The sequence below is a fragment of the Neolamprologus brichardi genome, chromosome 8 (genome assembly GCF_056152115.1).
Source record: "Neolamprologus brichardi isolate AB-2024 chromosome 8, ASM5615211v1, whole genome shotgun sequence".
Classification (NCBI taxonomy): domain Eukaryota; kingdom Metazoa; phylum Chordata; class Actinopteri; order Cichliformes; family Cichlidae; genus Neolamprologus; species Neolamprologus brichardi.
The window spans coordinates 23,851,829-23,877,048 of NC_142111.1; the positions used below are offsets into that span (position 1 = coordinate 23,851,829).

Below are 25,220 nucleotides of genomic sequence, written 5' to 3' on the forward strand. Positions count from 1 at the left end.
GGCAAACAGTGTCTGACATCATTTACCCAGCCTTTCACTGGAGCCATATGTGATATGATTTCACACAAATTCCAACATCTATGGAGACTTTCGAGACTCCATTTCAGTTGCTATTAAACTTCTGTCTTCTGTCTAAAAGTCTGATTGATTTCTGGCTGCACAGAATTACCTATTGACCCACTATGTGATCGGCACGGTTTTAAATGCAGAAAGTGGCAGACATGCAGAGCTATCGATTGTCCTCCAGTTCTTTTGTTGTGAAAGGTTGAGACAGATTCCCACTTGTGCTTATTTGAAAGTGTAGGAATTGAATATGTGAAATTATAATAAGCAAAGGTATAAATCATAGTTTTGTTTCAGGAGAAATGAAAAAAATAACAAAAATAAAATAATTTTGGGGTGAATTGTGGAACGATACATTTAAGGAGGCTTCAAGTTTCAAGTGTAACAACTGCCGTGGCAAAACGTCTCGTGTAGATGAGTTAGTGAAGCAAACTGATCAGCTGCCTTATCGTGTCTTGTGATACAACATACGCCCTCTTTATTGCACAAGAGTGCAGCCGCCTCTATCCTTGCATCTGTCCACTGGCAGACATTTCATTTTGTATCAATCCACTGTTTCAAGTTTGTGAGGGTTTTCCTTTCAGCGTCCTCATACTTACCACTGTGTTCATGTGCTTAAGGAAAAATAATTTCCTTTCTTGTTACTGATCCTGAAGTACAATTTCACCACCTCGTCTACCCAAGACAATTTGATACAACAACTTTATTCTCAACGTGATCAATAATATATTTATTTTCTTAACGTGGCTCTAATACTCCTTTGTAATTATCGGTTTACCTCTTTCTGCCTCTCAGAAAGACAAAGCTGAAACCAAAGGTCTCTGCTCTGATGTTCTATGTGCTTTTTGGTCCCAGCAGTTCGCTCCTCTCCTCCGTGAAGGCCTGATTCACACAGTTTTCTGACGTTGAGCTCTGGGGAGCATTGACGAGGGCTCTCATTCAAAGTGTTATTAACTGCTGATTTCTGTAACTGTGCTGAACTGTTGGTCCTCTTTTCCTGAAGCGGTCCTCGTGAGAATCACAGAGTTTGATGCCGTTTTGTACTTGAAGAAATTATCGCATTCAATTTTCTGGATGGACCTACCCTGAAGTCTTTCAGTAAAGATGCACTGGTGCGTGTCTTTATTTTGCTGAGTGGCTCTTGTCATAACATTGATTACTTTAGAAGTAGAACAGGGCTGTTTGCTGACTAATGGTCTAATTAAGAAGTCAGGAAAACCTGCAAGCTAATTTTTGACAAGGCTCACTTGTTAGATGGAAATATTCCAGGTTATAGATGATCTTGTGAGCCTTTGCCAGTTAAGTACAAAACCACATCAAGTAAAGGATGATCTGATATCGTCGTGTTGGTGTTGTTCCCAGATCATCATGAAATTGTTGTTCCAGGTTCAACATTGCAAGTGACCAATCACATTATTGTGACGTTATTCTTTTGCGCACCAACCCATTCATGCATTTATGAAATTCCAATGTTGCAAGGACAATATCAATTCTGCTTAGCGTTTATTAAAGGGTTAGGGTCCGTTGATCGGCGGACAAAGGCGGTTTCTCGCAGCTTAAGTACAGTTTTTTGTTTTACGCCGGTTTTTCCCGAAGTCGCAAAAGTATGGCATCACAACATTCTGATTGGTCACTTGCAATGTTGATCCTGGGACAACCTTTAGTATGATGATCTGGGAACAACACCAACATGAGGATATCAGATCGTGCTCAAGTAAAACAGGGTAAACATTGGTTTGCTGACACTTTTATGCTTCCAGATCCAAAGAGTTCTTCCAGGTATGATGTTTTAATTTTATTTAAAAACGGGAAAAGCCACACACGAGTTTGCCCAAACTCCTCTTGCTTTCTTTGCAGTCAAAATTTGCAGCAGCTTTTATGTCCTTTTGAACCGGCTTAATGGATGTTTGCCTTTTTATGCTCCTCAGCTGGTTTGCCGTGCATGCTGCCTACCTGACCACAGTGCATGACCACCATTCTTTGGAATGAGGATTTGGCTTTTTGGACTTTTTCCTGTGTCTGTTTGGAGTCTTCCTACTATGAAAGCTTTACGCTGTATTTTTAATTAAAAAAAAAAGTTATGTAATTTTAGTACAAATATGCACACTGTTGTATAGAGATTGAAAATGTGACCTCATTCAGGGCTAAAACCGCAAAGGATTCTGGGAACTCGTGGCAAGAGGTACTAGCGCACGCAGGCTTTCAATTGAAATCAGTTACACAGCAATAAAAAGAAACACAAAAAATGGAAAGAAGCTTTTGTTTTATTAACTGCAATAGCCGGTCGCATGACAGCCACGGGAAGCCGACGGGTAAAGAGATCAGTTGTTATCGGATTACGTCGTTGAAGAGAAATTGTTCGAGCCATGTTTCCGAAGTAACAAAGAGGCGACGGATGGCCTGGATTGCAGCCATTCAAAGACCAAATATAACGTCCCAGAACACTCCAGCTCACATGTTAGTCTGCTCCAAGCATTTCCACAAAGGTCAGTGTTTTGTTGTAGTTAATACGTCATTTTTCATAACATAATTGGTGATATAGGTTACAAGCAAGTCTGGCGCGGAACAGAAATTGTGGCGCTATGCTCCTTTGTTTATTGTGCATAAATAGTGAATTGTCCTGACACAATATTGCGTTTCGCTTCTGTTATTACCATGGTACATTGACACATGTTCACATCACTCCCATCTTATATTCTTTACATTGGCTCCCAATAGAGTTTAGAATTCGCTTTAAAATTCTTGTTTTAACATACAGACTCCAGATTATTTATCCAAGCTTCTTATAAAATACACTGCTGCTCGTCATCTCCGCTCACAGAGTCTCTTAGTTGTTCCCCGTACACGACTGAAGACAAAAGGGGGCGGAGCCTTTCAGTCTGTTGCACCAAGGCTGTGGAACAGTTTACCACAACAATTACGTTTGCTTGACTCTGTGGATTCTTTTAAAAAACAGTTAAAAACTCTTCTGTTCAAACAAGCCTTTTGTTGATCTATATATTTTATATTTTTTACATTATTTACATTTAATCTTTTACATTGTATATAATGTCTATTGATTTTATTATTTATTTTTAATATTTTAATATTTGTGTACAGCGCTTTGTGATTGTCTGTCTGTGAAAAGCGCTTAATAAATAAAGTTTACTTACTTACTTACAAAAACATATACTTTTATTCACAGGGTAAAACTGTTTTTTTGTATCACTAATTGCCCAGTACGATTACAGCATACAATATTATTGTCACTGCTACATTTCTGTAATGCGAACCAGAAATTATTTCCACTACTAATTAATTACCGTTGAGCTTAAAGGTCCTATTAATAAACGGTTAACGAATGTGTATTTATGAAGACGATTTGTGAGACTGGTAAACTTACATTTGTTTGTACGATGGTCTTTTGTTCTACACGGTGCATTTCATGGACCTTTACCCATCCGTCGGTAAACTGTACCGGGGCTTGTTGCAGTGACCTGAAGTTACTAAACTTCATGAGTGTATGCACTCACTCCAAGAACCGTATAATTATAAATATGAGCGTGGTGAAAGTGGGCAGCACGCTAATGTCTTTTGTCCACTCTGTGTGCTCGTAAGGGTCTAACCCTTTCACTCCTTTGATTTTTTTCCTCGTATCTTTTCTTTGCCTTTTCGTCGAGCCTGTCTTTGTACGGACCGGATACTTGGCGCCATTGTGCACCAAGGATACCATTGTGCAGGATACCATTTGCAAAATGGACTTAACAGACTTGAAGTCCGAAAGCTGTTTTCTCAAAGACTTCCACTTGTATTGTTTGCTTCAAAAAACCAACATGATAGGAAATAAAAATACTAAAACATGCTACCAACTGTCCAAAAGGTCTATTACTCCAATATAAGTGAGTTAAATTATATTATTTTTGTTGTAATGGTACTAGCTAGCAAGCACCGCTGTGTGTGTGATGTTCTTCCTTTAGCCTATATTGCTAACATTACTAGCATTAGTTAATAATTTAGTACTCCACCCTCAAAAAGCAACAACCTGCTATCAAGCAAAATCCTAAAGTCAAGGTTTGAAAACAGGATTTCAGAAACCAATGTATGACGTCACAGTGGCCACGTCCATCTTTTGTATACAGTCTATAGTGGTAATGTATTCATGTCTCATATTTCACAGAATTTAATTTGTTTTCCAGTGTTTATGCCATAAACTGTAAATTTGTGCACATGTAAGAAAAAGGCCACAACTTGTTTACTACAACACTTTGATGCTTCTCCACATAATTATGTAATCATGACAAGAAGTAATGAGAATAGGAAATTGAATCATGCTGACTGTAGTCTTATCTGGAACTGCGAATATGAGTAACTCTCCCAAAGCTAAAAGCCCTGAGTGGAAGAGTGAATCCATGAGATGACAGAGTAATCGTCCCCCCAAAAGCTGCTCCGCAGGCGACGACTAACCTTCCTGTTCTCTTTAAGCGTTTGCATTCAATTAAGCAATAGTGCATCATGGTGAATACTGTTAAAGTCGATTTCTGTGGTCCTTTCTTTGTGTTTTAGTGCACACACAAAGACCCCTCCCTTCTCATACCCAGAAAATGGTGAATGTTCACTTGGGCAGAAGGATCTTATTTAAAAGCCAGATTTGGGCTGTGCTCCCCTTCGAGACTCGCACACAAAGCTTAAGAGGATCACACGATACTCAGGATGTGTTTTCTTTCTTTGCTTTCGTCTCGGGGGACTGTGGAGACAAATGGCTGTGTGATCCGGAGTCTCCATCGCGGGTAATGGTGTCTTTTTTTTTTTTTTACAGGCTTGTTTTCAGAAAAACTGGTCTATAAATAAATCTCTTCAATTTTTCATTCAGTCAAATGCAACACACAGTTTATTATCGCTTGACATTTTTTTTTCAAGTATGAAAATAACAATATTGAAAATAAATAACAATAAATAATAATTTGAATGACATTGTGATTTTTCATCGACCACCGTATACGTACCACGAAACGATGAGGATCTCTTTGCATGGTTTCTATATTTCTTATTCTTGTTGATGTAAAACTTTTATTTTGAAAAGTCCTAGCACAATTGCATGACGACTACACGTTTCTTTCGTTTAATTTGAATTTTCTCCACCACAAAAGGCTGGAATCAAGCTGAAAGCAGCTGCTCTGTTACAAGTGATGATCAGCATCATGTAAAACTCAATTACTTAAAATAATTTGACTTTTTTTTATCACAACCAGAGCTCACACATCACTTACAAGGGGTAAAAAAAATCATAATAATAGGGTGACAAAAAGAAAAGGTTCATATACAATTTTCTCATAAAAATGCACAGGTGCTAGGCATACTGGTATCATAGGAATGTGGACTGTGAATTGCTGATCACATGGAAAATGTGCCCATATGATTTACAGTGTGTGGTTTGTGTTTTTGGTTTCTATTCGTGGATTTTAAAGCCCCCTCCCATCACACTCACCTCTGATATTTATATATTTACAGGTCATCAGTAAATACAGTTACTGCAAGTGTTCGAGTCAATCGAACGCCACAGAAAGTCACGAGGTGTGAATGAGTATAAACACCACCCTGAATGGAGGAACCCTTTGCTTGCTGGTCGAGTCGATCTATTAAGTCTCTTTGATCAGCTGAAGAGTTTTGTTCCAAAAAGACCATCGGAGGAGGCGGTGGTCTGACTAAAACTTTCATTTGCTTTCTATAGAGATTATTCTTTTTTTTTAAAACTAAATTCTGACTGATAATTTTAACTTGGTTTGCTTTCCATCTTTGAGCATAGCACAGTGGACATGTAAAAGCTGCTTCACAACCCACCTTCTCTCCCAGCTTTCTTGTTATTTTAGACTCTTTAGACTTTATGGATGACCTGATATCGTCGTGTTGGTGTTGTTCCCAGATCATCATGAAAATGTTGTTCCAGGTTCAACATTGCAAGTGACCAATCAGAATGTTGTGACGTTATTCTTTTGCGCGCCAAGCCATTCGTGCATTTATGAAATTCCAATGTTGCAAGGACAATATCAATTCTGCTTAACGTTTATTAAAGGATTAGGGTTTGGGTCAGGGTCCGTTGATTGGTGGACAAAGGCGGTTTCTCGCAGTTTAAGTACAGTTTTTTGTTTTACGGCGGTTTTTCCCGAAGTCGCAAAAGTATGACGTCACAACATTCTGATTGGTCATTTAGTATGATGATCTGGGAACAACACCAACACGACGATATCAGATCGTGCGGTCATTTATGCCTGTTGCTGCCACTGCCGAGCACAACACTGCGTACTTCCTGTCCCAAGCCCAGATAAATGTGATGGGTTGCGTCAGAAAGGGCTGTCGAATCAAACACGTGACTCATAATGAGTCGGGGTGGATAAATGACCACCCCTGATGCTGTTGGCTAACAGGGTGCCGGTGGAAACTGTACTTATCATTAGAAGAATCCAGCATGAAAAGGATTAGAAACAAGTACATCAGATTGAGGTGTTTGGATGGGAACTTAGTGAGGCGACGCCGAAACAGTCCGGACAGGGCAGCTGCCAGGCAGGACGAACAGCACAGACTGCAGTGAAGATTCATGGGTGTTGTGAGGGGGGTCATGTGACAGAGGTGGACGCTACAGAAAGAGTGAAATGGAAGCAGATGATCCACAAAAGAAGAAGAAGCTTGTACATTTGATTATCTTGTTCTTATCTGCATTTGTAGTATAGGCTTGTTTAATATTGTATGTATTTAAAGTGCTTGTAGCTAAATCCAGTATAAGGCATCGTTTCTCATATGAGTTCAATCCTTTTGTGCCTGGTCCCTGACAAGGAAAAAATATAACAACTAACTAACTTACAAGCATTAAAGGAACTGCTGAACACGCGGTCCACTCATTCTCACTGCAGTTTTTATACTTTGTGAAAGTCTCTGCACTAAAAGGACCACTAACGCAGAATCTTTCCATCTGAAAAAATGACTGGTTGCAAAGTGGCTTGCAGATTCACAGCAACTACATGCAGAAGGAGTGAAACTGTGGGCTCTGACAAGTTTAACCGACAGGATAAGTAAAAGAAAACCATGCGGGATGCCGCAGAGACTTTAATCACTTTGTGACCTGAACTAACACGACGCTTAATTTGATTTAAAATGCCACAAAATTAAATGTATTGTGTGTCCAAGTAATGTGAAACATGCTGTCACTCACACTGGTCCTGTGGTTACAGCTCTAAAAAACTCTTTTTGAGCAACTTTCAGGTCATAGTTTTGGGTTTTAAATATTCTGATTCTTTTGTTTCTTTCAGCTGTAAACAAACAGAGTTCATTTAGTAGCTGCTTCTCTTATGCTTAGACTTATGTTTTTCTAGAGGTAAGTGTATAAATAGTTTCACAGGTATTATACTAATTATTTCTAAATTAGATAATTAAACATTTAATCCTTTGAAAGTGGGTTAATTAAAAAAAAAAAAAAAGTCTTTCTTATATCTAGAATTTAATGTATTTGCCACATTAACTTTCTATTGTTAATACTGTTTTTCTGCCCACAAAGGTTTAGTTTGGATAAGATGATGAGAATATGTGAGAAACATGCATGATTACTGTGTGTGTGTATAGAAAACAAAATATGCCATGTGTGCACTTTCTGAGTACACATGTATCCAAACTGGTCTGGCTTCAAAATGGTCCAGAACCAGTGTGCCAGGAGTAAAATCACAGCCAAAGAGACACCCAAGAGTCCCAATGAGTCTGAAGCTGAATCTACATCTTAGCCAAATTCAGGTCATCACGTGATTCAGAGATGGTCTGAATGCAGCCAACCTCTCAGGCCAAAGTAGGTCAAATCGGCACAAAAAAAACAATCTACCAATTATTACTGAGGCGGATCTGCAGGCGCAGAGACGGGCACCATAAATGATCAGTAAGATAAATTAGAAGAAAGGCTACACGTCTCTGTAGCTGAACAGAAACCATTGTTACAGGTTACAATAAAAGAAAATTCCAATGAAATGTTGTGTCAGCATTTGATAACCACACACAGTCGTAGCAGACAATCACCATGAGAGGTTTGAGGGATGATTCTTATTCAGTTCCTCTGTTTGGGGTCAGATTGAAATGGTCTGGGACGTTCTGACCATATTTTGCCCCAATGTGAGCTAAAGCCAGGAAGAGATTAGCCTTACTTGGCACAGCAGCTGTAGTCAAAGGGGCAAAGGTTAGCTATATATAGAAATATGCTCTTATGAAGCTGAATGGAATTTGCTTATCCAGCAGATTTTTATCACATGCCATTTCACTCCAGGGTTTTATTATAGGGGGAGCTGAAGACTGGACGGCTAACCCTGCAATTAATTCAGTTAGATTAAATCCTACATATATATTTCACAGAAACAGTCGCCTCAAGTGTGAAGTGCTCTATTGGGATAATGCGGTGCTCAGAGGACTTTAAGATATGATGGGGCCTGATCATCCAGGACTTTGTATGTGAGGAGGAGGATTTTAAATTCAATTAGTGGACATACCTCCATCATCTCAACCACAGCCACCCTACACCGCCCTAATTATCCCGCCTGTTTAATCTGTACATCAATAGAAACATACACATGAAAGCTTGTGCTTTAAGCGAGAGTTAAGCCATGTAATTATTCTGCAGTAAAAGGCTATTTCCTCCACTTTCACTCTTTGTGCTCAACTAAGAAGTCACCTGAGCTCAGAAAGGAGACGAATGATGTGAAACTAACTAACAGTAACCTTAAACCTCATTTTATACTAGAATAAATGGTTTTAAAGGCTAGATTATATCTTTATAATATCATACTATGTTTCCTTTCTCTATGACCAATATTCTAAAGTGTTAAGAGGTAAGAAATTATGGGAGTTAACCTGAATTTTCTCCATCAGCTGAGCTGTTTTCATTGCATTATTGGGCTTCTGCAGCACTAAATCACGCTGTTCTCAGTCTGTTACTGTCACAATGCAGCGATTAAAGGTGGAAAATGTAAATAGAAGACAAACACTGCCATCCCAATGGGCCACTTCTTACAGAAAACAATTAAAGTTGTCACAGAAATATACACGTAGGCTCATGAATGTCCCCAGAGGGTCACTTGGAGGTTACTGAAAGCTGTAAAAGCTGTAAATGTGTCTGTTTTTTCTGGAACAAAACTCTTCAGGTGGGAATTATGGAATGTGTTTAACCTTCCTGGAAAGTCGATGAAAGCAGCACGAGCGCAGCGAGCTGAGAACAGAGGAAGAAAGCACAACATCAAATAAACAAACACCAGAACCAGACAGCTGCTTGAGAGAAAAATAAAAACTTAAAATAAAATCTCAGGATAAGTAACGACGCCCCTGCTAGCGCACGATGCAGCTCGGTGCAGTCCAGGAGCGTAAATCCTCAATCGTGATGGCGATGTTAGCAAAAACAAAGTGCCAGCGGGGAAACGACAGACAATTAAACAAGTGCTGTACATTCAAACTCCAGTACACACTCATCAGCTTGGTCACGTGCATCTTTTTGATCCACTAACCTCCCATTTTCACAAACATCGCAACGTCCTCTCCCGCCTGTACCCATCCATTTTCTCCTGAAAGTCTGTGTAATGTCCCTCCTGAGGTTTAGGAGACTGATGCAGCCTCTCTCTAGATCTCTAGCCGCAGAAAGTGTTTTAGTGTTACTCCAGTGATGTGGCAGAAAAGGATGACAATGACAGCTGGAGGTTTCTCCCAAAGCGCGAGCATGTAGGACAAAGCTGGCTTCCTCTTTCATAGCGACGTCGACTGCTTGATGCTGTGAAAGCTGACCCGTGAAGGTGAAGTGGGGATGGACATGGCCTGGGTCATCCTGGCTCGGATCGAGTGCTGCTCCTGCCATCGGTGGAAGCGCTTCCTCACGGCTGAGCGCACCTGTCAACAACAACGCCGACAACAATAAGCTCGAGGAATTAAAGAAAACAAAGAATGATTACCTGTCAGCCGACTGGTCGTTCAGCCGAGCTGATTTAATTCTTTTACGCTCACGCTGTTCACTGAGACGCTGCCTCGTGGGTCGCTCCACCTGACTGCTGCAGAATCAGCTGACTTTATTTTGATTTTACCTTCATACTGTGAATATTTTCAGAGGGATAGGCTATTTTTCTACCTTTTAATTCACCCTTAACTTTTTTCAGCACTTTTGACAGACTTGAAAGAAAGGCCGACGTTCAGGAAGTGAAATGAGTCAAACTGCAGTGATTTGTGGATTCAGGTTTCAGTGTTATGCAATCGGACTGCAGCACTTTAACAAGGTAACCGACCTCTGTGGGAGGAGTCTAAATACATGCACACACTGTGCAAAAGTCTTCAGCTACCTTGTTTTTCTTTTTCACTCATTTCCAGTCCATGTACCTGACCTTTTCCACAGGAATGTCTTTATGTTTGTTAAGCCACTTAAATTTGATATAAATTATTTAAGGATAAAAAGCACCACTGTTGTGTCTGCACATAACAGACAACTTAGCATAGAACCAATTTAAAATTGTCAAGAGAAAGAAGTGGAGGAGAAAAGAAAAAGAAGACGTGACAGGCCTAAGAAAAAAACAAGAGACTATCCACAGCAGACGAACAGTATCTAAAAGTCAGATCCTTAAGAAATATAAAAAAAGACCTGATAAGATCTGGACTGAAAATCAGGGAGATTTTTGGCTAAAATCACAGCCAGTAAATACAGAAGAGATCAGGAGAGCGCTGCAACAACAGAGGTACGGCTGAGTGTCTACAGCAGGGGTGTCGAACTCAAATACAAAGTATTCAAAACTGGAACAAAGTCGCGGGCTAACGTTAATATTTATTGAAAAAAAAAATATCTTCCTCCAGATATAAGAATGAATCTTTTCTTATGGACTCAAACAAGTTTTGCTGAAAAACTGAATATGGAACAAGCAAAGCTTAATACTAAACAATATATATATTAGCTGTATAATACCAGTAGCTCTAATAGTAATTTGGTATGGCTTCGAGGGCCAAATGTAATTAGGTTGCGGGCCAAATTTGGCCTGCGGGCCAGAGTTTGACACCTATGGTCTACAGCCATCTGTAAAACACAGTGGAGACTTTATCATGGTTTGGGGCTGTTTTCCAGCCAGTGGTGTTGGAGATCTTCTCAAAATTGATGAAATTCTGAATGCAGAAAAATAAAATCAGATTTTGATACATCATACAACACAACATGGAAAGTTTCTGATTGGCAGCAGCTTCATTCTGCAGAAAACAACGATCCCAAACATGCTGTTAACCCTTTAAAGACTAAACAATGTAATAATTGCAAAATTACAAAAAAAGAACTAATAATTTGCATATCTGAATTTACATTTGTGTATTATTTGCTACATCAGACATTTCTTTTGCATTTTTTGCTTAAAAATGTATCATGCAATTTATTATTTTTTTGGGGGAAAAATTACACAATAACTCAATCATATGTAGTACACTTGGCTCTAAGAAACTAGAGCATACCTGGATGGAAAAGCCCAGACCTCAACATTATTAAAGCGAACAGCAAACATCCAAAGAAGAGCTCAGCATGACCTTCAGACGTCCTTGAGAACCATTTCTGAAGACTACTTAAAGAAATGAGCTGACTTAGAGCGAGAGGCGGGGTACACCCTGCACAGTCTCTCGCAGGGCTACAATAATAAAACTTTTTTTGCCTAATATAGGCATTGATAGGCATGTGTTTCCATGTATGTTTATATATGTGTCATTGCTACACACATTTCATGTTTTCCCAAAATATTAAAAAAACTGTTTGACAGTACTGTGCATATACATATATCAGTCTCTGCACTGTACAGTCACATTTATGGCCCTCAGCTCATATGTTTCATATACTATACGGTGACAACTGGCTATAAATTATTTTAACGATGATTAAAACGGGACCATCAATCAATCAATCCAAAAATCAATCGCCCCATGTGTCCCATTTCTGTCCACCTCCATAATCACAATTCTTATCTTTCGCTAATCTAAAATGTGAACCACAGAGCATTACTTTAACGCACAACTTTAGGCTTTACAGGGCAGACTGTCAGATAACTGACCACCGTTGTGTTTCACTCGGGTCACGAGGCCCAAAGTAGGATAATTTAATCCTCTACAGATGTTTTTGCTCCAAATGTTTTCCGTTTCTCCTGTATGTGACTGTGGGTATCCTTTGTTCATCTTTTCCCCCTGCTTTTCCCTGCTACCCTCAGCCTGTAACAAAACACTAAATCAATACCCTCTGTAGGCTGCACATGCTGGTTAAGCTCCTCATTGCAGCTACAACACTGTTCGTGATGAGACAGTCGTTCATCATTCAGTCGGCTATCACAGTGTGGGACGGTACCAAAGGGCAAGCAGTCGGCTGATATTACATCTACAAGCAAGTCGAGGAATAACTCGTTAGGTAATGATTGTTCTGTCAAATGACGCCGGGCTCTGAAGCCAAATCAGGTTATGATCCTGCAGGTTTACCTTTATGCCTAGTTTGTGGCTCAGGTGGCACAGCTATGGTCTCTTCAGCAATAAAGGTATTGATTGAGACTTTGGAGAGCATAATAGAACAGTTCATCTAAACACTGTGACGTACCAAACTGCCTTCTCGAGCTAAAATCATTAGCCATTTCTCAGGTGGCTTCCTGCTGTGAAGGATGAAATTCTACATGAACACAAATTTTATGAGATTTTCTAAATTTCTTTGCTATTTTGGAAGCAGGAGTAGGCTTTTTAAACTACAAACTCCGGGCTGAAAAAATAAAGCCAAAACTGCAGTTCCTCTAGCGGCCACTTGAGGCTGTCTTCAAATGAATCAGTCCCCATTGATTGCCATGTAAAAATGTTTACAACAGAAAAAAAAGCATGATTACAGTCTCATACAAAAATACACTTTGGCCTCTTTGGATAGTTTCTTCCTTAATTAAAACAACTTTAGAGCTTAAAGTGGGCAAGCATGGCACAGTGGGCATAGCCACCATGACATCACCCATTGGTTTTGAATGCTGACACTGGCATTATTATTTTTTCCAAGTGACCTTATTTACATGAAAAGGTGGCACGTGATGTATTTGCTGAATTTTGGGTGTTTTGGGAGTTCTCTTTCAAACTGCAGTCTCTTGGTTTTCAGAGAACCGCAGTTACGCTAGTAACCAAACATTCGGCGGAAACACGCCACAGCAAACTTAAATAGCATTCATAAGCCATATTGTGTGTTCATCAAAAGTCCATAGGCTGTCATGTGTCTAATCTGCATCACTGAACTCGACCTCTCCATCGGGTTTGTGCTTTTGTTGCCTTGTGGAGCATAAAAGCAAGAAATGATCCGGCTTGATGTGTGATAAATATAGTCCAAGAAGTCTGGGCTTCAGTTTTGGTGAGTGAAACTGAAATATGTAGTCTGTGTGTCAGTGTCACATCCATACAGTTTCAGGATGCAAATATGGTCACTTCTGTCTCCAAAAAACCCCAAAGTGCTAACACTGAGGCTTCATAATGTGGAGTCTAAACTAAACTAATGGGTGTGGACTTCCTGTCATTTTGGGGCACCAGTCACATTGTGATGATGGTCTTTGCTGTGAAAGCTATCAGTCAAATCTGATAAAAATTACACCCACACTGTCATGGTCTAGGGACCCAGGGCTCATGTATTTTAGTGTATGTTTATGTTTATATTTTCCGTGTGGTGTTTTGGTTTTCTCTCCTTTTTCTCCATGTTTCTCCGTGTGAGCTTGCGGAGGTTTTGGTGTGCTGAGGAGACTGCGAACCCGGAAGTGTTTCTGCTCTAGAGACCGCCACACCTGCCGCTCGTCGTCCTCCGCCAGCTGCAGCAGATTACGCTCGTCAAGGGAGCGGCATTTAAGACTGTAGCTGAGCTGAGGCCGACGCTGGATCCTTGAGTCAGAACTCGTCAGTACAGCCGTGGACTTGGTATAAACCTTCGAGAACGTTGATTCCCTGCTAACCTGTATGTATTTTGTGTCAATAAATCCACTGTCCTTCACTAAGAGTCTCGCATTTGGGCCCTACTTTCACTGCAACTCCACGGTCTGCCATCGCAGCCCGTGACATTTCACTTTTCATATTACAGGAGCTGCAAATATTTTTTCATTAACCTGTCATTTTTTTTCTCTTGCTTTCTTAATAAATGATCATTTAGTTCACAAAATGCCAGAAAAAAAAGTCTGAAGTGTTCAACCTTTTGCTTCAATAAGCAAACACGGAAATTTACAACAAAACCAGAGAAAATCTGAGTTGCTAAAAGCTGCATTCTCTGACAGAAGAGACTACAGTTGGCTTTTCAATTAACCGTAGCTCCATATTGATTACAGAAGTGAACGGCCTAAAGCCATCTACTGAGTCCAAGGCCAGGAATTAAATCACTCAACCTGCAATCAAACAACAAGTGCTCTGCCACCTGAGCCACAGCCACCAATTTATTAATGCCTCTCAGTGTTGGTAATTTAAGGTGATCTGCTCACAGTGAGGACAAAAACAGAATGAAAATATTCAAAAAATATTCAGATTCAAGTTGGGCTGAGGACACAAAGGCAAAATCAAAAGCTAATAATGCAACGCTAGCTATCCTCTCTCTCATAAGGAAGAGGAAGAGGTTGTGCCACAAACTGCTTTGAGTGTACCTAAAGATTTCAATACTTCAATACTCATTTTTTGGGCAGCTCTCTTCTTATTATTTGCTTTTAAATTTTGAACTGCACACATTGTTGTTATCGCCCAGTTACTCTAGTATTCCAATAAAGAAACAAAATGCCAGGTTTAATTTTTTAAAGCAACATCTGATTGAAAACTAAATTGGTTACAAAATTAACCAATTTAGCATGCGTCCACATGCGTAGAATCGAATTACCAAAGCCTGTTTAAAAAAAGAAATTAATTAAACAACACTTCTCATCAGCCGTCTTCCCCAAAGACCAGTCGGCTGAGAAAGCGATCGGGATCCTTGAAGCTCGACTGAGAATGCTTCGTCTGCTCTGTTTTATTCTAGGCAATAAAATAAAACAAACAAACAAACAACACAAATTCCCCTTTACCAGAACAACCAACTATAATGTCGAGCCTACAATATCTCTGATTCTGTTTTTCAGACAAGACAGAGAAACTGCCAGGTAATATCTACAGTTATCCACCCAACATCTCTCTCCCTCTGCAAAACTCAGCTCCATGTAGCTGCCAAAATACTATTACATATTACATGCTACCAAAAACCCACTGAGGTCGTCCAGCAGTCACATTAGCTCTAAAACATGCAGTAGATCTGCCAAGTTTGGGCGTGAAGCCTCGCTTTCTGCTCTTTGAACTTTGCCTCGATGTCCATGTTGGACTTTAGATTAAGAAAGTCGAGAACAAAACCCCACACGAGCAACTTAAACTGTCAGCCTCTCCCCCGAGTCTTTTACTTGCTGAGCTAACTGATCCTGACAGTAATTCAGCCACACCATGGATTTATAACGCTGACATCGGGGCACGGGGGGCGATGCTTGTGACAGTGCACACAAGAAAGTTCGTCTGATCGAGTGCAGGTGTGCTTGAAACGTTACAGCTGTCATGATGATGATGATGATTTTAGGTGATTTGATGCTGTTTTATCTTGTTTTTGTTTTAATATAGGGCTGTTTTAATTTTATGTTTTATGTGTTTTATTTATTTATTTTGCTGTTTTCTGTTATTCTATTGTTTTAACTTATTTTCTGTACAGCACTTTGTTCCTTTGCTGGGTATTTTAAAGTGCTTTATAAATAAAATTGGATTGGATGATGCAATAAATAGGTACAGTCGGAGTCGTGCAGCGCATGAGCTGCTGATGTTTTTCAGCAAAACACACCCCAGACATGTTTGTAATCTACCAAACAAGGTCCAGTAATACTGTGTGTGGAGTGAATGTGGTGTAGCCATCTATTTACACCCATTTAGTAAAGACAAAGATTTCTTCATTGCAGTGATCTGACGGATATTTGCCTCTTTTGTAAATGAAAACAAAGTCAGCATCTGTCAAAACTAATATACAGCGACCAGTTTTGACCTTTTTTATTTATTTAGAAACAGTATTTAGATCTATTACAATAAATACAGCTAATCTGTACAGATGTTCTTTATTCCCATAGGAATCATCTAGCGCCTCTTTAAGCCAGTTTCATCATCAGCTCACCTTCAAAACATCAACCCACAGCTGGACTTTGTGTTTAACGCTCACGCACTGAAATAAACAGTGAACATCAGCAGGTTAGCATGCTGGTGTTAGCAGTAAGGCACCACTGTGCTGATCTGCAAAGCACCACATAGCTGCTAGCAGGGCTGCACACTCTAAATATAGTCTTTCTTGATTTGACAGATCTGCATCAGCCTAAAGCTCACCGGCCTCAGCTGCAGCATCTGTTTCACTTCTGCTATCTATTTTATTCTGCTTGTACCGTGTAAAAGAAACAGAGAAGCAACTGCCAGCACGCTCGTAAGCCGCGAGGAAACATCTGCAGATGGTGCAAAGAGGCAACGAGGACTGTTCTTGTAGAAAGGAAGGAACACTCTATACATTTGTTACTACTTACTGCTTAAAATGTGCAAAGACTTAAATGCCTTAAATGTGATTTTTTTCTATGGAGCAGATACCAATAAAAATGCTAAAACTATGACTAATATTAATATAAAAAAATGAGCGTATCAAACATTCAAGCATTCCTCCGTGCTTGCATATTAATACTGGAGTTCTATTTTCAGAGGGTTTCACCCCTGATTTCGCCATGAAACCAAATTAGGGCTGACACTGTCATAAACTGTAGCGAGTGATGTCACTTATGTCGGCACATGACAAGTCTTAATTGTGCCCTGAATATAAGTGCTTCGAGCTTTATCGCTCTGCTCCCTGCAAAAAAACACGCACAGAAACATGCAGCCACCGAAACGGCGAGTGGAGCCGCCTGAAGACGGCGAGATATAAATAAGTGTCTAAAGCAAAAGGGGGTGGGGGCTTTAAAACGTTAAATCAATAAGGCGGTGTGATTCTGCTTACCTCGCTGTTTAGGAAGCAGTAAAATACTGACACAAAGAAGCCCTGTGTGAGAGGAAGGGAGAGATAAAGAGAGGACAAAACATGAACAAAGAGGAAGCCGTCCAAAACATCAGCGCTGTGATCCTGGATTAATCACATATACACAGCAGCTTATCACACACATTCATTTAATCATTTCCCAGTCCCATCATTACAATTACTGAGTCTTTATCCCCCCTCCCAAAAGAAATCCACCCACACAAATGTCATTATACTCCGATTGTCCCTGAAAGGCTCCACTGTTTAAACAAATTACCTGGAAGGATTCCAAGAAGGAGTTGAAGTAGATGAAGACGATTTGAGAGATCTCATCTTCCCCTGGGTTGACAAAAAACAGCATATAGGTGATTCCCAGGAGGGGGAGGAGCACGAGCGTGGCCTTCACGGCTTTCCTGCAGGCGAAGAAACCCCAGATCAGACAACCATGACGGACAGGCTCAGCTCACTGTGTGTTAAAGGCTCTTTATGGATCCTTTTACCTGACTGAGGATTAAGTGTAAATCGTGACTAAGATCCAGGGTCTCTATGCTTCAGGTACAGCAGAGCACATTCAGTTCGTGGCTTTTTCACAATAGCTCATTTACACACAGGGTGTCCTTTACTGTCCAGTGGGATTACTGAGAGGAATAAGTCACTCTCAACCAAGGTTATTATCGTTAACGAAAACTAACGAAATAACGAAAACTAGAAGTGAAAAAACATTTTCGTTAACGGAAATAAAAATAAAAACAAAAAAAGGAAAACTAACTAAAACTGGAATGAGTGTTCACAAAACTAACTAAAATTAACTGAATTTATAGCAAAAATGTGTTTAGTTTTTATTGATGTGTGCGTGTCATACAAGAGTCAAGGGTGAAAATGAAGTTTAGTTTCCAGATTTTTTTCTTGCTGTGTCTCATTATGCCAGCAGGTGGCAGCACGTTAGTCGAGTCGTCTGTGTTGCTGCTCCGTCCACGCGCAGAATCATGTCAGGAAAAGTCGGGAGAAAGCGCCAGAGTCCAATTTGGGATTACTTTGAATATGACTGTGTTTTGGATAAAGTGCACTTGAAAAGCTCACACAAGAAGGCTAACCTAGCTTAGCTTGAGAAGGTAAGGGAGCACACTCAACCCTCATCCCCAGAAAACAGAAGCTAACCCCAGGCAAGGCAGCGTGATGCATCCCGAGACAACAGGACGGGGATATCTACACAACTGTGTGAGTCAATTACCTTCAAAAAGTTTATCAATTCACTTGAACCAAAATTACGAACACCCGGTGCTGCGAGAGTTAATAGTCTCATTGGGGCCAAGATATACATTTTATAGTTGCCTGGTATCAATGGTTGTTCATCTGCCTTTATTTATTTATTTAAAGAACCCATAGGTGGGAATGTGAGTTGTCTGTCTCTGCGTGTTAGCCCTGCGACAGACAGGCGACCTGTCCAGGGTGCAGTATGGTAGCTGGAATAGCAACATACCCAAGGATGAGCAGAATGACTGATATGATGAAACTGGGATTTTGTTACACTTAATTATTGCAAACACGACTAAAACTATAACTGAAACTAATCAAAACTAAACTGAAACTAAGGATTTTCAAAAAAATAAAAACTAAACTAAACTAGCAAACAATTGGTAAAAACTAATTAAAACTGATATAAAATTGAAAATCTGAAGTCAAAACTAAATAAAAATAAAAACTAATGAAAATTGCAAAACTATTAAAACCCTGCTCTCAACTAGACATTCAGGGTGCAGGGTTTTATTGTGAAGGGGCATGTTTAACCCAAACCATTCACTCAAACCTAGCCTTACCCAGTTTTTGCTGTCTAAACCTGACAAAATACTATTTAGTACATTAAACCAACCAGATTTTTAGTGGCTAAATATTTAGGCTTTTGCACCAAACCTAACCAAGTCAGTTTTAGTGGCAAAACCAAACCAAATCCTTGTAGTGCCCAAACCAAGCCAAACATAATCACTTTATTTTTAGTTGTTTTTTTCCAAGTCTTGTCACAGTGAAAGTGAAAACAAGTTAAAAAAAAAAATCTAACAAATCACCAAATAAAAGAAAGCAAAGGAAAGAGACACAGATGATCCAAAAGGACATGAAAGAAGATTTCCTGAATGGAAAACCTGCAAATTAAGTCTTCAAACTTCCAACTTCCTAATGTGTCTCTAAAACTGGCTAATATAGTTGCCAAGGAACACATTTTCTGCATCAGGTAGAAGCAAAAGCAAGTGGTATTAAAAACACAGCAGGTAACGTTCAGTTCACCTGTACTGGATTGTCTCCGATGTCGTAGAGGCTCGCAGTTTGGTCATCAGGATTCGTACGATGTTGAAGAGGAAAATGAAATTGATCTGTGGAGAAATCAAACAAAGTAAGCTTGGTACTGATTATGTAGGAAATTTTATCTGAAGGTTGGTATCTGAACCTTTTTCTGACTGGGTATATGGTGTCTGCTGGGTAAATACTGGAACAGGTGTCTGTATATTTTGTGACAGTTTCATCCTTAATGTTTTTCTTTTTTTAAATGATATGGACTAATCTCATCTGAAATAAATAAAGCTACTGTAAATCAATGTGAACCTCTTTATGAAGGCTTCACAGCGCGTATCAGTGTCAGAGAAAGGTTATTTTGTTTCCATCTACTCCTCATTGACGCGCTCTTCGTATTGCTTAACCCCTTTCACCTTTCGTTTTCCTTTAAATGGCTTTTAAAATGATCTTAAACCTCATTTTCTGACATTATTGACTACTGCTCACTGAGGTTCAAGGTTTCTTCATTAGCACCCAGGGCATACTTGTTGTGCAGTAGATAGAGTCAGAACGACAGAAGTGTTGCATTAATATAGATTGAAAAAACCACAAAGGTAATAAAGTAAAAAAAAAAGGTGAACCAAAGGAACGTGAGCTGTTCTTTGCAAAGCAAACACAGGACTCACCTATGAGATTATAAACCATTTTTGTGGTGAATTGCTGTTTTGCAGAGACGGGGAAAACACAAGGATGATCCAGTAAAAGCCAGTGCAGTGACAGAGAATATGTCCCACATGCAAATCACGTTTCCTTCAAAACATACAGTACGTGCTGTTGCAATTCACTTGTGCTTCGGCATGCTGCTCAAACTGCCAACTCTGGGGCTGACAAATGGCCATTTGAGGCTGGCTCCAAGAGCAAGTTGGTCCCCATAGACTTGTGCATTAAAATGCCCAACTTTACTGCAGAAATAAACATGTTTACAGCCTGGCTTCGCCTGCTAGGCTTCACCTCAGTTAATTGGGGTCACTCAACTGGACCACTTGACTGTATTTCTGTCAAGATCAGTAGAGTCAAAATATGATTGCTTTTCCATCTGCGGTAATTTATATCCGGCTGTGCTGCAAGGATCACGTTCCACAAACATGTGTGGAAGGCCCAAGGCAGGGACAGCGGTGGTACAGAGCAGGCAACAATGACATCGATGAGACTGAAGAGGAGGGACCTGGTAGAACGTGGGTTGCAAAGCTTCTTGCAGAAGCAGCAACAGCCACATGCATGCTAAAGAAGCTTAAATATCTAGATTGATATGGGGTTTACCAAAAGGATGTGGAGAAGGGCATTAGCTGCTTAATGAGGCCCATTCCCAGTTTGTAGTACCATAATCCGTTATCTGTCCAATAATGTGGCAGTTATGATCACAAGTCTGTACCTGTGTCATTACCTGTGCAGTTTATGAATACAGCTTAATAACCAAGCTCTGCTAATGCTAACATCTCATCCAAGCAAGGTCTGAAGTTGAAGCTTTAAAATGTGCAGACACCAGCGTGACACGACATGCTGTTTGTGGACAGTTTTCAATTCCTGATTAAATATTGCAGTTTGTTACGTTTTACATTTAAAAGTTATACACAAACACTTAGTGCCATTGAAAGAATGGTAGCTGGGTAGGGCAGGTTTTGGCTGTGGTCTATTTTGGTCAGTGCATTAACACAGATTAATATGTCCAGTTGCAAATGTACTTGCATATACTTGTTGAGGTCATGTACTTTGGTACATTTTTTGATGCACCTTCACTAGTACTTTCCTTTCAGCTACTGAATATCAAGCACCGATGATGACAAAGTGCTTCTAGAAGAAAACCAAATATTTTGAAGTCCCCGTCTAAGTGAATGGGGTAAAGGGGCATATGTTTAGCTTTAAAGATCACCGGGCTGTTGTAAGAATGTGGATTGTTGGACCCAAATGCAGAATGCAGGTGACAAAAAAATGCAATAAAAGATGAGTTTTAAAAGCTGAGGAGAAGTTCACATCAATAATGTCCAAAATTGAGTTTATTATATAACCACGAGTGGCATCGAATAACCGACTGCACACAAAGCTGCACAAACTAACCCTTGAACAGTATAACAGTCAGCACTACGCACTGAAAACTCACATAATAAAACAGGAACTAAAGTGTAAAATTACTAGAATGATAATGGAAACAGAACATGAATCAAACCTCACACTAACAATAATCAGAAACTTACAAGGCTAGAAAAGCAATAAAACGAAATCCTGTACAAACCCGAACACAGAAATATTAAAGGATCCAACGCTTAACTCAAGAAAACGCTCGGATTATGACATGAAAGTAAAGAATCACCAATAAGAGCCAATAAAAAGTGTTTCAGAAGTTTGGCGTCTTTGCACCAAAACAAGGTTTAAAAAGGTTTTTCCCTCCTGAAAAACATACTATGCACGGGCACAGGTCAACGGCCGCCTTTGGCAGATCCGACTTCGCCCAGATTCCCAGATCTCCTTCTTATTTAATATCTCCTTATCATCCATCCATCCAATACAATTCAATTCAATTTTATTTATATAGCGCCAAATCACAACAAAAGTCGCCTCAAGGCGCTTCATAGATACAGAGAAAAACCCAACAATCATATGACCCCCTATGAGCAAGCACTTTGGCGAAAGTGGGAAGGAAAAACTCCCTTTTAACAGGAAGAAACCTCCGGCAGAACCAGGCTCAGGGAGGGGCGGGGCCATCTGCTGCGACCGGTTGGGGTCATCCATCCATCCTCTTCTGCTTATCCACTTCAAGATCATGTGGGAAGCTGGAGTCTTGTTGGGTGATGTAGACCAGCGGTCCCCAACCCCCGGGCCTCGGACCGGTACCGGTCCGTGAGTCGTTTGGTACCGGGCCGCGAGATTTGAGGCTCAGGTGTGAAATGTATCGTTTTCAGGGTTTTTATCGGTTTTCAGCGTTATTTTATTATCGTTTTTATCGTTTACTCGGTTTTCCTGGGTCTTTTCACGTGTGTTATGAATAAATTTTCTTTTTTTCGGTACCGGTACTAGTTTTATTTTGCTGTATTTATCCGCGACACCTTAAAGGCCGGTCCCTGAAAATATTGTCGGGCATAAACTGGTCCGTGGCGCAAAAAAGGTTGGAGACCGCTGATGTAGACCTTTATCATTAACACATGATACGGCTACATAATGTACCCACTAACTACATACTAATTAAACTCCATCCATCACAGCTGTGAAATGCTACACGTTAAAACACACTGACAGTTATTTTTATTTTTATTATAGATTATAATCACTTTTAGCTGATGATAATTTTAGTGTTTCAATACGCCCCGTATTGTAAAATTGTAAAATGATTTCTTCTTCCACCCTTGATGGCAGCAGGATGGAGATGACTCAAAATAAACAGAGTGTGCGTGTTGATGGCGTTGAAGTACACATCAGTCAACGTTAACAGCTTCTGTACAACAAGGAGCTCTATGTCGATAAGGCACTAAGCTGTTTAAGGCTTTAGTTAAACAGGAGGCTTTACTGGCACAGAGAGAAATCTAACATAATGCCTGCGTTCTCCTTTAATCTTGCTTAAAAAATGTTCTTTGTGTATCTAAAGTGCTTCTTGAGATTATTTTTCCACTGTGTGACGAATGGCAAAATCAATAGCTCGTGAAATAAGTGTGAAATATGTCACGTGGGAGTAAAAATAGACATAGGAATACTTTCCAGGGCCGGTTTGACCCGACCTTGGCTCGAACAGATGTATGGCAGCCTCTCAGGGACCCTGCACTCTATTGGTCTAACTAAGCTCATGCAATTTTTAATAACATCCCAGATTCCTTCATTAAGGCAGGACATTACTTTATGCTGATATTAAGAGCCGCTGGTGATGATGCCTGGAGAGTCCGCCGACGCAACACCCTCAGAGAACAGAGCACGAATTTCCTGGTGACCACATGTTGACCCTGTCGGATTAAGTGCTGCGCACAGAGATAAAAGCCTGCGAGAACATGCCATTGTAAGGAAGACCGGAGAAATTTCAGGGAAAGTAGCAGAGAGATATTAGAGCAGACAGATATGTGCTCCGGGGGCGAGTAAAGCAGGAGCGAACACAGTAAAGAGCCTCCTGAAGAGATGATTTTTCCTTTTTTTTCAAAGAAGAGAGGATAAGGGTTTGCTGTTTTGGATGTTGGGTGGGGAGGTCACTCGACCAGTCGAGAGCCAGCAGGGACAAAAAAGTCAAAACTGAGCAAAGACGTGATCAAACAGTGACAGTGTGTGAAGACGTGGACTGTAGAGGGGGAGGAAATAATCTGATCCTTCAGTTAAACAAGACCTATTCTGCTTCTCCTAATATTACCTCACATATATCCTGTTCAAGTGGACTTTCAAATCCAACAGGGCCAAAATGTTACGTTTCAAATACGGAGGTTTGAGGATGGACGACTCATCTCTGTGACCTTATAGCTTAGGTTTCAGAATACTCGAAACCAAAAACAGGCAAAAAACGACCCAAACCATTTCAGTCCGGCTTGCAGCATCCTGCAAGGAACGCTAAACAATCCCACTGCCTAAAAACAGCCCAGTAAAGGCAACATGTTGCTTAAAGCCTGTACTTCTATTTTAACTTGACTCTCGCTCATATGTGTTACGTTTTATCTTTAAACGCTACACTCTCAAGAGTTATAGATGCAAAATGATTTAACCTTTAAAACATCTGCATTTGTACATAAGATCTGCTAACTTTTACTTATATATATTTAAGTGAACTGTTGTTTTTTAATTACTAAATGTTCAGTCTACTAAATGCTTATTGTAAAGCTCTATTATGTCTTTCAAAGACAGTGTTGGGAAGGTTACTTTTAAAATGTATTCCACTACAGATTACAGATTACATGCCCCATGTATTCCGTTACGTTACTCAATGAGAGTAACGTATTCTGAATACTTTGGATTACTTAATATATGATCATGCTTTTTACAACTACATGAATGTACTATTGCTGTGTGATTTATTACTATTACTGAAGGACACTCGCCATACCAATATCAACTTTTAAATCTTAATATAAATGAGTAACAGTAGGTGGACATTAGGTAAGGCTGCACTTTTTGCAGCGATCTCGTATAGAAAACGATTCCGCGCGTTTATAAAACACGTCTGCGGCTCCGAACCGTAGTAAAGGGACCTCTGGCTAATACGTCGGATTCATGTCGGGCTGCTAGCTGAAAACTAGCTTTACTTTGTTGTCTGGGTCAACTGTGCTAGCGAGAGACAAAGAGAGGCGTTGAAAAGCTGCTCCAACGAAATTATTGTTGGAAAACACGAACACGGTGTACAGTCGAGTCTTAATAGCTTACTTACAACTGGGCTCGTCAGGCTCTCTTCTTGGCTGCAGTGGTTATTATTATATTTACATGCTTCATTCATGCTATGCCTGTAACACTCTGCCTATTGCCTTCATATTAAATCCTTTTTTGAACAATAATTTTTACTTAACAAAAAGCAAAGCAATATTTCGTCACACCATTACACGGGCGCAGTAGAGGCGACATGGGCCGCGAGATTGAGACACAGGCATTAGAGCCTCTTATTGCGTGTTTTGTTTGGGTTTCCACTGGAGTGAAATGATCAAAAATAGAGAGCATAGCCTAACATATGAAACAGGAAAAGACCGCCGAGTAATCCATTAATTTCAACAAAGTAACTGTATTCTGAATACTACCTTTTTAAACGGTAACTGTTTACAATTCCTCATATTTTGTATTTTAAATATGTAACACCAGCACATGTTTTCCATTACTACCCAACACTGACCAAGGCTCATGTTTGCCTGCCCCA

General features: G+C 40.0%; 2 protein-coding genes across 2 annotated transcripts in view; both read right to left on the reverse strand.

The window, feature by feature from the left end:
* Positions 1-24,767, reverse strand: part of LOC102781177 (S-adenosylmethionine synthase-like) — a 132,457-nt gene extending 107,690 nt beyond the window's left edge. The window contains exon 1 of the mRNA XM_087844921.1: positions 24,744-24,767. The gene's annotated coding sequence lies outside the window, so the exon portion shown is untranslated. The remainder of the gene's footprint in view (positions 1-24,743) is intronic.
* The window catches only part of LOC102781465 (corticotropin-releasing hormone receptor 1-like), a 135,532-nt gene continuing 115,255 nt past the window's right edge, over positions 4,944-25,220 (reverse strand). The window contains exons 11-14 of the mRNA XM_087844919.1: positions 19,373-19,458; positions 17,370-17,505; positions 17,075-17,116; positions 4,944-9,942 (exon numbers count right to left, since the gene is read on the reverse strand). Of these exons, the coding sequence (XP_087701045.1) occupies positions 9,802-9,942; positions 17,075-17,116; positions 17,370-17,505; positions 19,373-19,458 (405 nt within the window). The 3' untranslated portion in view covers positions 4,944-9,801. The remainder of the gene's footprint in view (positions 9,943-17,074; positions 17,117-17,369; positions 17,506-19,372; positions 19,459-25,220) is intronic.